This window comes from Peromyscus eremicus, chromosome 1 (assembly GCF_949786415.1).
Source record: "Peromyscus eremicus chromosome 1, PerEre_H2_v1, whole genome shotgun sequence".
In the NCBI taxonomy this organism is placed as follows: domain Eukaryota; kingdom Metazoa; phylum Chordata; class Mammalia; order Rodentia; family Cricetidae; genus Peromyscus; species Peromyscus eremicus.
The window spans coordinates 155,644,850-155,660,121 of NC_081416.1; the positions used below are offsets into that span (position 1 = coordinate 155,644,850).

At 48.9% G+C, this 15,272-nt stretch overlaps 1 protein-coding gene across 1 annotated transcript in view; it reads right to left on the reverse strand.

The window, feature by feature from the left end:
* Pepd (peptidase D) overlaps positions 1–15,272 on the reverse strand; it is a 132,960-nt gene that overhangs the window by 59,809 nt on the left and 57,879 nt on the right. Inside the window, exon 9 of the mRNA XM_059274996.1 lies at positions 14,881–14,927. Coding sequence (XP_059130979.1) covers positions 14,881–14,927 — 47 coding nt within the window. The remainder of the gene's footprint in view (positions 1–14,880; positions 14,928–15,272) is intronic.

Consider the following 15,272-nt stretch of genomic DNA (forward strand, 5'->3'; position numbering starts at 1 on the left):
ACTTGGCGAGACCCTGCTTCAAAAGTTAAAAGAAGGAAGCAGAGGACCAGGGGTGTGGCTTAGCAGGAGGGTGCCGACACAGTGTGAGGGGCCTAGGTAGCCTGCCCCAGAAGTTGGCCCACAGGGGCCAAAGTCCACCTTGATAGCTGCCCTAAAAGAAAGACAGCCAAAGCCACCGCCAGCTTGTGAGGGTGTTTGGAGGAAGGAGGCAGCACAGGCAGCTCACACCCGACTCCTTAGCTCTCTGGGGGTTCGCTCTCACAGCCTGTTCACATCTCAAATGCTCACCCCCTTTCTTCTGTACCTGAGTACTTTCGGAAGGCGTCCAGGGCCCACCTGAGAGCTCTTGGTCTGATGAGCAGATGGAACCACAACCTGTGTTATGGTAAAATATGAAATATCTCCCCAAAAGTTCCTGTGTGGTAGGCTCTGGCCCAGCAGGTGGCCCTGCTGACAGCTGATGGATACTAGGACACTATCTTGTCACTGACGAGCTTATAGCAGGGTGTGAGGGGGTGGGCCTGGCTGGAGGAAGGAAGTCAATGAATACAGCCTGTCCTTCTTTCCCTTGGGTTCTGCTTCTTGGCTTCCATAGGTGAGCAACTTCGCTCCTCCACACACTTCCACCACGGCTTGGAAGCAAGGCCAATCTCCAAAACTGTGAGACAAAACCCATCTTTTCTCATGTTGATATCATCAGGTTTTTAGTCACAGTGGGAAAAAAACAAAACAAAACTAACACACTTCCTATGCAGAATGAGAGGAAGTTTAGACACAGCCTCCAGCATATGAGCAATGTTTCACTCTACCAAAGATAGCTACATTCCCATAACCTCCATCTTGTAAAACTCTGTGCATGATCCTGAACATTCCTGAGACGATTCAATATCATACCCTGCCCCTTCATGTCCATTTACAAAATCAGCCGGTTGGGCCAGATTGTGAGGTCCAGCTCCCACCAGTGGGGATGTGACAGTCCCACCTGTGCCGGAGGAAAATGAAGTGAGCCATACGTCTCCAGTGCCTGCTTCCCAGGTCTGGATCCTAGCACACCTCTTTGGTAAAAGGCAACTGCCTTGTCTGTTTCTGTGTGTGGCACTGGGAATACTGTCCTCCAGTGTTGGTGAGTGTGGGATGGGGAATTAGGGCTGGGAGCAGTCATAATGGGCTCAAAGTGGGGGAGAGTTAAGTCACAAAACGCCAGCCATTCACTAGCAGCAGAGACCCGGGGAAAGAAGGTTATAGGAAGTGGACCTTGAACCGCCCCCAGGTGTGGAAGGAGGATCCTGCACAAAATGAAGGTCTCTGAAGAGGTGCATCTATATTAAAGATCTTGTAGATCGACTGACCTTGACAGAGCAGAGCATAGTGACTGTGAAGAAGCCTAGAGCCAAAATGACCCTGGGTTACCACTAAGGGCCAGCTGCCTTGACTCCTGTAATTGACTAACAGGGAAACTTCTCAGAATGCAGAGCTAGGCTCTGGAGACCCCTAGCCTCCACCACCCCAGAAGCTAAGACTGCTAGAACACGTCAGGAACCTAAAGATTTCCCCATCTCACTGTGCCGACCAATGTAATGTGTTGATATGCACCTTTCTTTTGTTTGGTGACTATAATTTCATGTAACCTCTTCCACAGCGAAACGCCATTCAGAGTAAACACAATCAATATTTCTGGGCTATGGTCGTTCATATTTGGCTCAGGATGAGGCAGAGTCGGGTTCTTACATGAGCAAGAGAAAGGGCAGCAGTGCCATGCAGAACCCCAGTCTGTGAGAACAGGGACTTCAAAGACCCACCAGAGACAAAGACAGGTGTCACAGGGGCATACAGAGACAGCCCCGGCCTGTGTGCATGGCTTCTGCCCACACAGGGCCACCATATTACATCTAATAACACAGAGGGAAGCCACAGCGAGATGGGGGTTCGGAGGACTTGCTCAGAGTGGCGCGATAAACCATTCCATCACAGGCCTGAGATCTCCTGACCCAAGGGCTTAAAGGCTTGCTGCCGGTGAGTGGCCAGGGGTAATGACAGTAGTCACGTGCATGTGACACTACCACTTGGTAGGACTCCCGGCCGGGATACTGCAGGCAGAACAGCCTTGCTGACTCCACATGTCTGCCACACAAGTTACAGCCTGCAGGCTGCCCCTCCTTCCCCTCGTCTGCTCTGTGTTGGATGGGGTTGCTCCTCTGGCCAATGGTGATGGGCTGAAGTCAGAACCCATCGCTCTGAATCTTGCTACCTAAGAGGTGAGGGGCCACCCGCAGGTAGCTTCACCAGGGCCCTGCTTGGGCCTAGGCTCTAGAGCCTCCCTAATTTGTCTTCCGATGGCTGCAAGTGGACTGGTTAACCCTCAGACTGTCTGAGTGCAGTCCTCCATCCGAACAGCACCAAGGCCGGGCCATGGGAAGTACCATCTCTCCTGAGACTCCTGGGGGCATCTGTCTAGGCAAGAAGGCTGACGGTTCTCCAGAAAAGAGCAGGTATGGGACTTGTCAAAGACTCCCATTATTTTGGGAACAAAGACTCAAAACCCGTTTATGTCATTACTGATGACAAGAGATTTTCCCACGTGTGAGACACTTGAAACACTGAACCAAGACTTAGCAAGCACGAGGCTTGTGAGTAAAGGCCACAGACGCCTTCACTAAGGTAGCCTCAAGTATCCTCTAAGCCAAACTGCGGCCATCTTGTTGAGTTCAGCTGTGCCCACCACAGAGCTATCACAGTGGGGCCTCCTGGGGGGACACTCCCCCAGATCTGAGGGGAGGTGGAGAGGGTCATTTGACCCTCACCAGAATGCCCTCCCACCCCTGCCGAACAGTGCGTCTGATTCTGCCCTAATCTAGCCTTGGGGAGGGGTTGGAAGGACACAGGCTGGGAAGGACTAGAGAAGCGTTCTCTATGTATGTAGCCATGGGGAGGCTGTTATGCTTACGGGGTGCAGACCTTCCAGAGTAGCTGCTTGAGGGTCACCCATGCTCTTGCCTGTAAACCCCCCCCCCCATTGCTCTGTAAGCTCAATAAACCCACTGGTTCCCCAGAATGACCTCTGATGAACTAGTACCTCAGTTTGTCATTGGGACCTTAGGAGAAAGAGTAGATGCTATTTATGTCTCCCTCAGGGAAGGAATTTTAGCAACACAAGTTTTTATCACTATAAAAGAACATACACATGGAAAGTAATTCAAGGAAATATAAGTCATATAAAACCCACCACAAAACCACACCACTAGGAGGTAAAAGAAAAAGGGATTAAAAGGCAAGTGTATGCTCAATTTCCAATTCCTTAATTGAGACAGATATGAACTTAATTTTAAAACAGAGACAACAGAGAAGTCCAAGTCATCTGTTTCTTAATTTACAGGTGACTCCGCAGAGAGTGTGGGAGGCATCTGAAAGAGCACGGAGGACACTTCAAAGCTAAAAAGTTAGCTTTATAAAGAAACCAGAAAGCAGGAGCGGCAGGGAAGAGAACGGGCATGCTGTTCCCTCAGTAAATGCTCTGGATAAGACACCTTCTGGGGTTTCTTGTTTTGTTTTGTTGTTGCTGTTTTCTTGCAATGCTGGTGTTCCAAACCCAGGGCCTTGCACACGCTAGGCCAAGGATCTACCCCAGACCTACACCCCAGCCCAGCACAGTAAATGGGAGACACAGGCTGCTGACACAGGCAGGCCCTTCTATTTGGAGTAAACTCCAACTCAGAAGCAACAGAAAACATCAAAATGAAGGAAGAGGGGCTAGGGACATGGCTCGGTCAGCAAAGTGCTTGTCTTGCGAGCATGAAGACCTGAGTTCAAGTCCCAAAACCCATTAAAAAAAAAATCTAGGCATGGTGTTTCTGTGCCTGTGAGCCTAGTGCTGGGGAGGACAGGCCAGACAGATCCGGGGCTTGCTGGATAGCCAGCCTCAGCTGCACAATGTTTCAGGTCAGCGAGAAGCCTATCTCAAAAATAAAATAAAGTATGCTGGGCGGTGGTGGCGCACGCCTTTAATCCCGGCACTCGGGAGGCAGAGGCAGGCGGATCTCTGTGAGTTCGAGGCCAGCCTGGTCTACAGAGTGAGATCCAGGACAGGAACCAAAACTACACAGAGAAACTCTGTCTCGAAAAAAACTAACTAAATAAATAAATCATAAAATAAAATAAGGAGGGCCAGCAGGTACAGCAGTGGCCCTGTGTGAATAAGGCTCAAGATCTATCCCCAGCACCACAAAATAAATAACAACCAATAAACAAACCAACAAACAAACCTGGGGCTGGAGAATGGCCCCGCAGTTAAGAGCACTTGCTGCTCTTATAGAGGACCAGGTTGGGTTCCAGTACCCACAGGGCAGCTCACAATTAGCTAAAACTCCAGTTCTAGGAAATCTGATGCCCTCTTCTGGTCTTCACAGGCACTATATGCATGTGGTGCACACAGGCCAAACATGCAAACACGTAAAAGGAAATAAATAAATCTGAAAAAAAAATAATACTAGATGTCATGGCACCTGCCTTTTATCCCAGCACTCGGGAGGAAGAAGCAGGTAGACCAATTACACAGCAAGATCTCATCTCAAAAAAACAAAACAAAAGAACAAAGACAGAACAGGAAACACAACACAAAGAAAGCATATAACACCAACAACAAAATAGATACAAATAAAACCAAGGACTCTGATCAAACAGTTTAAAAGGCAGAGTATGATAAACACAAACAGCCTGCAACCCACATCCCTCCAACTGCTCGTCTTGGAAGTGAGTGCAACAGGCCCATAACTCATGAGGGGATTCATAAAGCAGATCTCTCGGTCTGAGGACACACTCAAGGACAGAAGAGAGGAGGCAGGGGGTCAGATGAGACCAGAAGCCTGATGGGTGTGCACAAAATATTCATTCTAAATTAAAAACCAAACAAGTTTCTGTACTCCTTAAACTACTGACAAAAATACTATAAAATAAGACAGAAAGAAAAATCTCAAAATGAATTTCATCTGTTGGGTCTTTTTTTTTTTTTTTTTTTTTAAACAAAGGCCACATTTTCTTATTGCAAATGGTGACAAACTTAGTAACTAATAACAAAAAGTTAACCAAGAAAAACCCAGACACATCAATCTGGAACAAATTAGTACATTTCTCGGGTCAAAAAACAAATCAATCAAAACTTACTAGGATATGACCAAAGCTGTGCTCAATAGCAAAAAATTAGCCTCAATCCATTTTTACCAGAGAAGGGAGAGAGAACGAAGATTCATTTCAACAGGTTACAAGGTGGATGTTCAAAAGAAGCACCAGGAAGGAAAGAGAAAGGAGTTAATGATGAAATTGGAAATCCATGAGTTAAGTAAACAACGGAACCAGAAAAGAAATTTAAGAACGGATTGTAAGAAAAGATCAATAAAGCGGATCCAACTGTTACAAACTGATCAATAGAGGAAGCGCATGGATTCATAGAGGGAAAATGAAAGCAAATGTAACTGTGGATGTGGAGGAGAGACTTTAAAAAGTGGGGAGAATAAAATGGGTCATTTAAAATCCTTGGTGAAAGCAAAACCTTCCCAAGCATCTACGCTGCATTGACCTTCCAAGTGGAGCCTGGACCAGGGAGCTCTGGAAAAACCCAACTGCAAGATGGGTTCTGACCACACTACAGGGCTCTGCTACCCTTTCAAGGGGCAGCCAGGTCCTGCACTTTATATATTGTTCCGCCCAAAAAGAAAATTGGGGGTGGAAGTGGGCTTGCCCCAAACTATGATCTTAAAATATGGCTAAGGGATGGGGGAGAAAAAGAGGCGTTGGGAGCTAAGTCTTCTGTTCTGAGACTATAAAATGAGAATACAGAATACTAACTAGCAGCCCCATTATGGCGGTTAGTAAAGTCACTGTATCTGATCTGTTCTCTGTACCAATATCTAACTCACTGAGTTCACTCAACTAGGTCATAAAGCGTTATTAGCAAAGACCTCAAATGAGGAAACGGAGATATAGTGCTATCAACCTGCCCAACATCACACAGCGGGGACCCAAACCCAGGGCACCCATCTCTAGGAACTAAGAACTCTAACCACAAAACTACAAGACAACCCCCTCTGACACACACACACACACACACACACACACACACACACACACACACACAATGTGCCCCGGCAAAACAGAGTGTGTGCTGGGATGCTGCACTGGCTCTGTGGTAGAAGTCTGCCATCAATCACCTGAGGCATGCCCACTACTAAATCTTGGTTGCTTTCTTTAAAAAAAACTTAGTCATTAATTTATGTATACGCATATACATATACTCTCTCTCTCTCTCTCTCTCTCTATATATATATATATACACACACACACACACACATACACACACACATGTGCACACACGCACACACACACACACACACACACACCACGTGCGTGCAGGTGCCCATGGATCCCCTGGAACTGTAACTGGAGTTACAGATGGCTGCGAGCCTCCATATGGGTGCTGGGAACCAAACTCAGGTCTCTGCAAGAGCAGTGGGTCTCTCCAGCCCCCAATCCTGGTTTCTGACATGATTCTCCAGTAACAGCAACTAGAATTCCTTAGAGAAAATTCCCTCAAGGGCTTGAACAAAGAATATACAAGATGAGCCTGGAGCATCATGCAATCAGAAAGAAAGCCCAGGGAGTGCTCAGAAAGTAAGTGACAGGTGTTTATCAAAGGGACATGAGAGGCAGCACAAGAACCTTCAACTCTCAGAATGACTGGAGCATTGAGATGACTAGCCAGAGCCCAGATTACATCCCCAATCTAAATAAAACATCCAAGAGTCTAAACAGAAATAAGTACTAAAAATTGAATAAATAACCAGGAGGGAAGAGAGCACCGTGTACCGAGGCCTCATAAATAAGTCATGCGGCACCTGGAGGAGGTGGAACCGACCCCTGCTGCCTAAGTGCAGCTGGTGCCCAGTGCCTTCCAGCAGAGTGAGCACCATGGAGAGGGAGGGAAGGGATGGAAGTCACCTCACAGGGAGGAACTAGACATCTAGGCAGGTGACCCGTGTCACGTGACAGCGGGTGGACTTGCTCTTTCCTGAGGACAGTGGCACTTCACCTCTATGTATCACATGGCCCCATTGTCAGCCTGAGGCCCTAAACTAGGGAGACATCCTTCCCATCACCCAAGCATGACTTGAGAACTATCGAGGTCATCACAAACAAGGGCAGTAGAGGGGCTGTCGTAGCTCAGGAGATCCAGGGGACAGCACAACTAGGTTTTATAGGGTCTCCTGAGCCAGGAAAAGGACACGGGTGAGAGCTAAGGAACCGAGACAGATCAGCTAACAGTAACCACACTATCAGTGGTGTTTCCATAGCAACGTCAGCAAAGGTGAAGACGGTGTAGTGTGCCCAGGACTCTCTATGCTCCCAACTCTCTAACCTGAAAATGTTCTTAAAAGCACTTCCTGCTCTTGCAGAAGACCCAAGTTTGGCTTCCAGTACCCGCATCAGGTGGCTCACAACCACCTCCAACTTCATCTCCAGGGGATTCAATATCTTCTTCTGGCCTCTAGGGGCATCCCCCCACCCCTCAACATACACAGGGCATATATACAGACACACCCATAAACAGAGATAAAATAAGAACGTTAAAGACATTTGAAAAAATAAAAAAGAAACATTTCTGAATACCTCCCCTCCCTCCCTCCCTCTCCCCCACCCTGTCTCTCAGCCAAGGGAGATGCTTAAAAGGCAGCTGCTAACATTCCACACCCTTTCCTGACACAATCTCCAAGCAAGCCAGGAAGACACCTTCCCTGAATCAACAGAAGCGCTTATTGGTGAAACAGTGCAGGTCCACAGGCGCCCACCGGGTACTCACTGGGGTTCTGGTGGGGTGACACCTCCGGCACTGGGAAGAATGCCCACTTCAGCTGGTGCTGTCTCCAAAGCCCAGACTAGTTCATCATTTCACTATATGTTTACAGAAAGCACATGCTTGTATGAACTCGTGCGCACACTGGGGTGAGGTGGGGTGGGGGTGTTGCTGACCTCTGTCATCGTGGGCTACCAAGGAAGTGCTGCAAAATCCCACCCCAGGCCACCAAGGCCATGCAGGGTTTTCCATATCCAGGTGTGGGTTCTCAGTGGCTATCCACAGCTCTCGCCCTTCAACATTGGTGGAGTGCACCTGTGTCTGATATGGACGTACTGGTACCACCTATGGACACTAACCAGGCTCACAGAGAGGGGCCATCAATCAATCATCTCTTACCTGGGGCCCAGGTCTGAGATAGTCTGTACCCCATACTTGTCCCCAAAACCTCCTTCTCCACAAACCCCAAGTATCCTTGGGGGGGGGGGGGAAGACAGTAAAGTAAGGACAGCCTCACTGGTGAACAGCTATGCCCAGGCTGAAGCCAGATTAGGTCAGAATGTACCTTATCGGGAAACTGGGCATCTCCAGAACCTGCCAGGAAGGAAACACCTCTGAGTGACATCTATCACCAACAAAACCAAATGACCCGTGAGGGGTCCCAACCCTGGCTACGGACATACAAAGCCAGGCCTGACCTCATGCCCTGTGAAGACAGCATCTGGGCAAGCCACAGAACAAGAGGAGGGCAGCATGGGCACAGAGGGCATTCTTCAGAGATGACGTCTTGCCTAGAGGGGCTGATGAACAGGGAAGCAAGTATCTGCGCTCAGTGACGAATGTCTAACATCAGCACTTGGGAGGCAAGCCAAGGAGGCCCTTGAATTTCAGGTCAGCCTGGGCTACATAGTGAGACTTTGAAAGAAATCAAAGGCTGGGGTTATGGCTCAGTGGTAGTGTTCTGCCTACGTGCAAGGTCCTATGTTTCATTTCCACAAGACACTAAAAAGGAATAAGAAAGCCAGGGGGTGGTGGTGGTGGCGGTGCATGCCTTTAACCCCAGCAAAGGCAGGTGGATCTGTGAGTTCAAGGTCAGCCTGGTCTATATAGAGTTCTAGGGCAGCCGAGTCTACACAAAAAAGCCTATTTCAAAAAACAAAACAAAAATCAACAAACAAAAATACCAAAAAATAAAAAAAATAAAACAAACAAAAAAGAAAGAAAAATAAGAGGAAGGTGAGGAAGTAAAGGATGAAGAGGAAGAGGAAGGAGAGGATGGAGAGGAAGAAGGAGGAAGAGGAGAAGACGAAGAGGAGGGAGAGGAAGAAGAAAGAGGAGGGAGAGGAAGAAGGAAGAAGAGGAGGATGAGGGAGAGGAAGAGGAGAAGAGGAAGAAGGAAGAGAAGGAAGAGGAGGATGAGGGAGAGGGAGAGGAGGAAGAGGAAGGAGGAAGAGAAGGAAGAGGAGGAGCAGGAGCAGGAGGAGGAGGGGAAGGGGGAGGAGGAGGAGGACCCGAGAAAGCTCATGGCTCCAGGGATCTGGAACCGGCTCCAGCAGACTCCCAGAGCAGCCAGTGCTTGCCTACCCAGAGCCGGCATGCACTCAGGCTCACAGAGCCCATGTGCTGCAGGCTGCCTGATCCCCTGCAGCTCTGACCTCAGGGAGAAGCAGGTTGGGGCTGTGCCTACAGGCTCTCCAGCCTCCCTCCTGTCCTCATGGGAGCTAAAGTTTCTAATCCTTTAAAGACACAAAGAACCTGACCTGCTTAAAGTAAATATGGCTAGGGTTTTGCAGCCTGAGCCCTTGGTACACTGGACACTTCACCTCTCCCTCAGCACCTGGAGACCTGGACGGACCATACAAGTTGAGGAGGGGTTGAAGTTCGGGGTTACTAGAGGTGTATGTGTGTCTATGTGAGATGTGAGAGGAATGTGCTAGTGTGTGTGGAGGATGTGTGCAGTGTGCAGACAGACAGAAGACATGTTTGTGTGGTGCACACGTGAGTGTGGGGGTGTAGGGATGTGTGGTAGGCAGTGTGTAGTGTGTATAGGGGTGTGGCATGCATGTGATGAAGAGATGCAGTCCCCCGGGCTCCCCAAATCTGGACCCACCAGGCACCCTGAGGACAAATGACACATAGCTCACTCCGTTTGTCCAAAGGGCAGGAAAAGGCAATAAGGCCTTTAATTTTAAAAAGGCACAGCCGGGCAAGTTCTTCATTAACACAGGCTTAAAGAAAACAGGAGGCGACCACTGTGAGCTAGCCTGTGACAGGAACCCAGAAAAACCCAGTCCTAGTGGAGGGTTCCAGACAGGACTGAGGGTCTGCCAGGAGCAATTCCTGGGGGGGGGGGGGGGGGAGATGAGGCAAGACCATGGGGACAGGTCATACCCACAGAACCTGTCTTTCAAGTTACTCACACCACCCCTCCCCCAGCTGTTATGAGAGGGCCTCAAATGGCCGCTTCAAAGCTGGAGTGGAGGAGACAGCAATCCCAATTAAGGTCCCAGGCTGTCAATGGCATCAAGTTATTAATCTCCGTGTAGTAAATGTGAACCGGGACCTGCTTACACAGCCAATTGAGCATGCTCTAAATTAGTGTTTGCAGGTAATTGATTCAGCTGCCAGCCCTGTGCCAGCCAGCTACAAGCCGGTGACGCCACTAACATTGAATAATACGAGGTGTTAAAACGGACCGCCTGATTGGGCCTAGAGTCGGATGCTGGGCGAGCCGATTTGTCCAAACATCAACGTCTTATTGGTTTAACACAATTTACTACACCTCAATTTTGGAAAATGATTTTCACTTCCTTGCTGGCAGGCACAGCACAGAGGAGAAGGCGGTGTCTTCATAAACGACATCAGCTAGCTTATGCTTTTTTCAACATGCCCTCAAGATTGTATAATAAATCTCTGATAATTAAAGGGGGGGGGAGAGAAGGCTTAGAATGTGGTCTCCAGCTGGCATCTGAGTCTGTGAAGTTATGTGTCCTGGTGCTGCCCTCCACTACCCCAGCTTCCAGTCCTGGCTTAGAGTCTTCCTGCCCCATCCCCATGCCCCTCTGTGTGGCCCACAGATTTGAGGGATGCCCACCATGAGTGCAGGGCACCATCAGCACACACAAAAAGGAAGCTCACTTCCTTGTGGCCCCATGAGTCCACTGCCCACGTAACACTTGGGCCGCCCTGATCTACCTGGGCAGCAGTCCAGCCTGTGTTAAAAGGGCCATGTCCCCTGGGTAGCCAACAACACCTGCTTTGGAACACTTTGATTTCTAATTTAGGAAAGTAATTCTGAAGTCTCCAGTGGTATGCAGGGTGGTAGAAAAATAGCTCAGATCCTTTTCTTCTCTCATCCATCCATCCATCCATCCATCCATCCATCCATCCATCCATGCATCCATCCATCCAAACAACCCAGACATGTTTCCTGACACCAGTTACATGCCGGAAGATGATACATGGCTCCTGAGGCATCTTCGGGTTCTCAGGGACACGCACTCTTGCTGTGCAACAGAAACAGAAAGAGACCCAGGCAGTGACAGACAGGCCTGCCTGTGGGAAGAGAGCTTGGGACTAAGAGTTGTTCGAATTCATAGCTACAGACGTTCACGGGGCAGAGGCGTGCCCTCTTGAAATCTAGGCAGACATCCTCAGATGTGATGACATCCTTGGACAAGCGTCTCCCCACTACCTTCAGGAGCAGACTTTGCAGCTCATTCCTGTTACCGCTGCTTCCACTCTTCCCTTGGGCATGCCCATTCCCACCAGCCCCTTTATGCTGAGCTCTCAGGGGCCCAATGATCAGGTGCTCCCATTGCTGAGGCCCACAGACAAACATTGTTTTCCTCTAGACCAGTGCTTCTCAACCTTCCCAATGCTGCGGCCCTTTAATACAGTTCCTCATGCTGTGCTGACCCCCAACCATAAAATTATTTTGTTGCTACTTCATAACTGTAATTTTGCTATGTTCTGAGTTGGGATGTAAATATCAGATATGTGACCCTCCCCCCAAGGGGTCACAACCCATAGATTGAGAACCACTACTCTAGAATCTAGACGTCTAGATCTTCTATTATGGGCCACAGATGGATGTGAAACACATTGTACACATGAGAGAGCCAGCTGGCCATCATGGAAATCTGTCCACTTGGTGTCCTCTGTACACCTGGCCAGACACCTCCCACTATGCCAGCTAAGCTTCAGGCTGTCCATAACTCGGGGATCTAGTCACCAAGGAAAGGGAGCCTCCCCGGGCTCAACTCCAAAAGAATTCCCAATAGCCTAGGGCAATGTGCAGCTTGTGTTTGAATCTTGGCTTAAGGAAAACAAATCCAAAAAGAAAAAAAGACAGGTAAACCAATGCAAATGACAATACTAAGAAATTACAGTCAGGGCCCTGGAGGGAGGGCTCAGACATCAAAAGCATTTACTGATCTCCCAGAGGACCCACATCAGGTGGATCCCTGGACTCAAGGGTCAGAAGAGATTATCTTCTTACCTCCATAGGCATGCACGTGCCCTCACACACATAATACATCAAATAACCAAACAAACCACAGTCAGTCTTCATCAGAAGAAGGGGGCTGACTCTAACCCTGTGGATACCAACCAGCCTCCCCAGAGGCCCAAGTCCCTCGTATCCAAACATTCTCTCCCCGACACTTCAAATCAACTGGAGGTTATTTATAAGGCCTAACCTAACCCTATGTCAACAGCTGTTACCCTGTGTGGCTTAGGGGAAAACGACAGTGCAAGGTCTACACATGTTCACTTACTGATTCAAGTTCAAAGAAAACAAGTTTGCACCAGCCACAGCTGGCTGAATCTGTGATGTGGGATGCTCAGGTACAGAAAACTGCTTAAACCGTTAATTTGGTTAGATGAGGTAATGGCAGGGTGGTTATAGGAAGGGAAAAGTCTCACTGACTGAGACATCTCCTAAAATATTTACATGGGAATGACATGATGTCTGGACTGTTCACATAGGCCAGCAAACCAAAACACAAACACAAAACTAAACAATGGATGAGGGCCTGGGGGCTCATTATGCTATTATAAGTCCTTTAGATTTCTGAAAAACAACAGCCAAGACATTCCTTGTCACAGACCCAAAGCCCATGTAGCTCTGCCTATGAGCTGCAGCAGGGTCAGGGTCAGGAGCTGAGGAAAGAGTGTCTCGGGGTCCCTTCCAGAGCTAACCCCCAACAGCCCGGGGCACAGCTGGCTGCAGGCAGAGACTGTGAAGGCCCACACACAGGTGAGCTATTCTTGCTCTGATTTCTTGGTTATTTTTATTTGAGGCATCTGTTATGGGTCACTATGAGTCAACTCAACTGAGAACAGGTTTCTGGGGCAGTGCCAGTCTAAGAGACTCATCACTCCTGCCTCCCTGGGCCAGCCCTATAGCTCTCTTCCCACCTCAGATCCTTGAGGAGGGAGAGGGAATGCTGTGCAGACTGCAAACCAGAGAGACTGTGCACGCCCTTCCCCAGTGTCCTTGGTGAGACAGAGCCTCAGCTTTGATGGACAGCTGTTACATGCCCCCTCCTGGGACATCACAGCAGCTGAGGAAAGCCATTTTAACAATTCCGTGCCCTTCAGAGCAAGAAGAGAGGACTGGCTATAGGTGCTCGACCCCCCTTTTGGGGTTAAACTCTGGGAAAGACCTCCATCTGCAAGCCCACAGTGAGAAGATGTGCCAGGCTGGCCCCTGCTGACCCTACCTGTGCTAGCTGTCCACACTGATGCAGCCAGCAAGGCCATGGGGTGTGGGCTAGCATAGTAGTCCTTTCTCTGTTACTATAATAAAAGACCTAAGACAGGCTATTTTATAAAGAAAAGAGGTTTGTATGGCTTATAATTTTGGAAGCTATAAGTTTAAGACCAGGCTCACCGGTTTGGCCTCCTAAGAAGCCAGAAATTGGGCCAGATGGTGGTGGCACGTGCCTTTAATTCCAGCATTCAAGAGGGAGAGGCAGGTGGATTTCTGTGAGTTCGAGGCCAGCCTGGTCTACAGAGATAGTTCCAGAACAACCAGGGATACACAGGGAAATCTTGTCTCAACAAACAAACAAACAAAGGAGCCAGAGATCTGGGTGTGATCAGGTGGGCTCTTTTTTATAGCAATGCTTTCTCAAGAACTGAGTCCTCTGAGTACAGGAGACCCAGGGACACAAGGGCCTCCCATTGGGTCCCATCTCAAAGGTCCAACCCCACTCACGTCAGCACACTGTGGGCCCAGCTTCCAAGACAGGGGCCCTTGAAGACACATCAGCGCCTCTGGCACAAAGCAGGCCTGATGGTGGACTTGGGGCTATGGACATGGATGGGAAAGGGGGTGGTAGCTGCCAAGCGCTTACAAGTTCAGGTAGGAAAGGGAATCTGGGATGGGTAGGGTGATGCCCCTCCCCAATGTCACCTTTCCAGAGCTTCCAGTGGTGTGGTCACTGGTGGGAGACCCAGGAGGTAGGTTGGGAGGGTGGGGGTTCGATCTGAGTCAAGGGATTCCTTGAGCTTGGGTAGCAGTAAGCCCCCTCCCCCCCAGGAAGCACCTGAGCATGCCAACCTGCATGTGGCAAGTCTAACTGGTGCTGAAGGCAGATGGGGCTCTCCAGGGTGCTTTATGAGCCACTTAGCCATCCCTCGACCCAGTCGCCCGAGCACAGCAGACATAACGGTGGTGTTTACACATAAAAACGGGCAAGCTGGTTTACTAGTGGCTTTTGGAAGCCACAATAATGGCTATTTGGTAAAGTTCCCCACAAATTGCAGAAACAAAGTCCAAGCATGGAATGATGGGACAGTAAACCAGCCTGGAAAGTTATCAAGGCCCATTACCATCAAACACTCTGCCAGGAGCCGGGGTGGTGGCCACCACCAGAGGGACCATATTCGCTGCCTAGGATCCCAGTGCCGCACATAATCCCCACTCGGCCTGCAAGCAGTGTGCGCCAGCCCCTCATCTGTTACTTGCTTGGGGGACATAGATTGTTGGTTTTTTTTACATTTTAATCTTTATGCAGAGAGACACAGCTTACCTTTCCATCTCGTATTCTTTCATTCCCACTTTTATAGCCTTCATTACCTAGAGCATGGGTATTAAGCAAAGACATTTGTATTAAGCAGATAACTAACGCGGCCTTATAAATAATGTATAACACTTTTCCAAAAGCTCCTCTTTAAAAGAAAAAAAAGGGAGGGGCGATCCATGCACAGTGGTGCAGCAAAGTGACAAATTAGACCTTTTAACAGCTCCGAGACCACAGAGTTTATTTAAACCATTGTGGAGCACTTTCATTTGGAAGCTGATAAACACCACGCTACAGCTTGCGGATGGCCAGCACCCTAAAGACAAAAGGTCTGACCAAGATGTTTGGCAAATCCTGAATATTAGGAGAGGGTTTTATTATTTATTATTTGTTTACTTTTG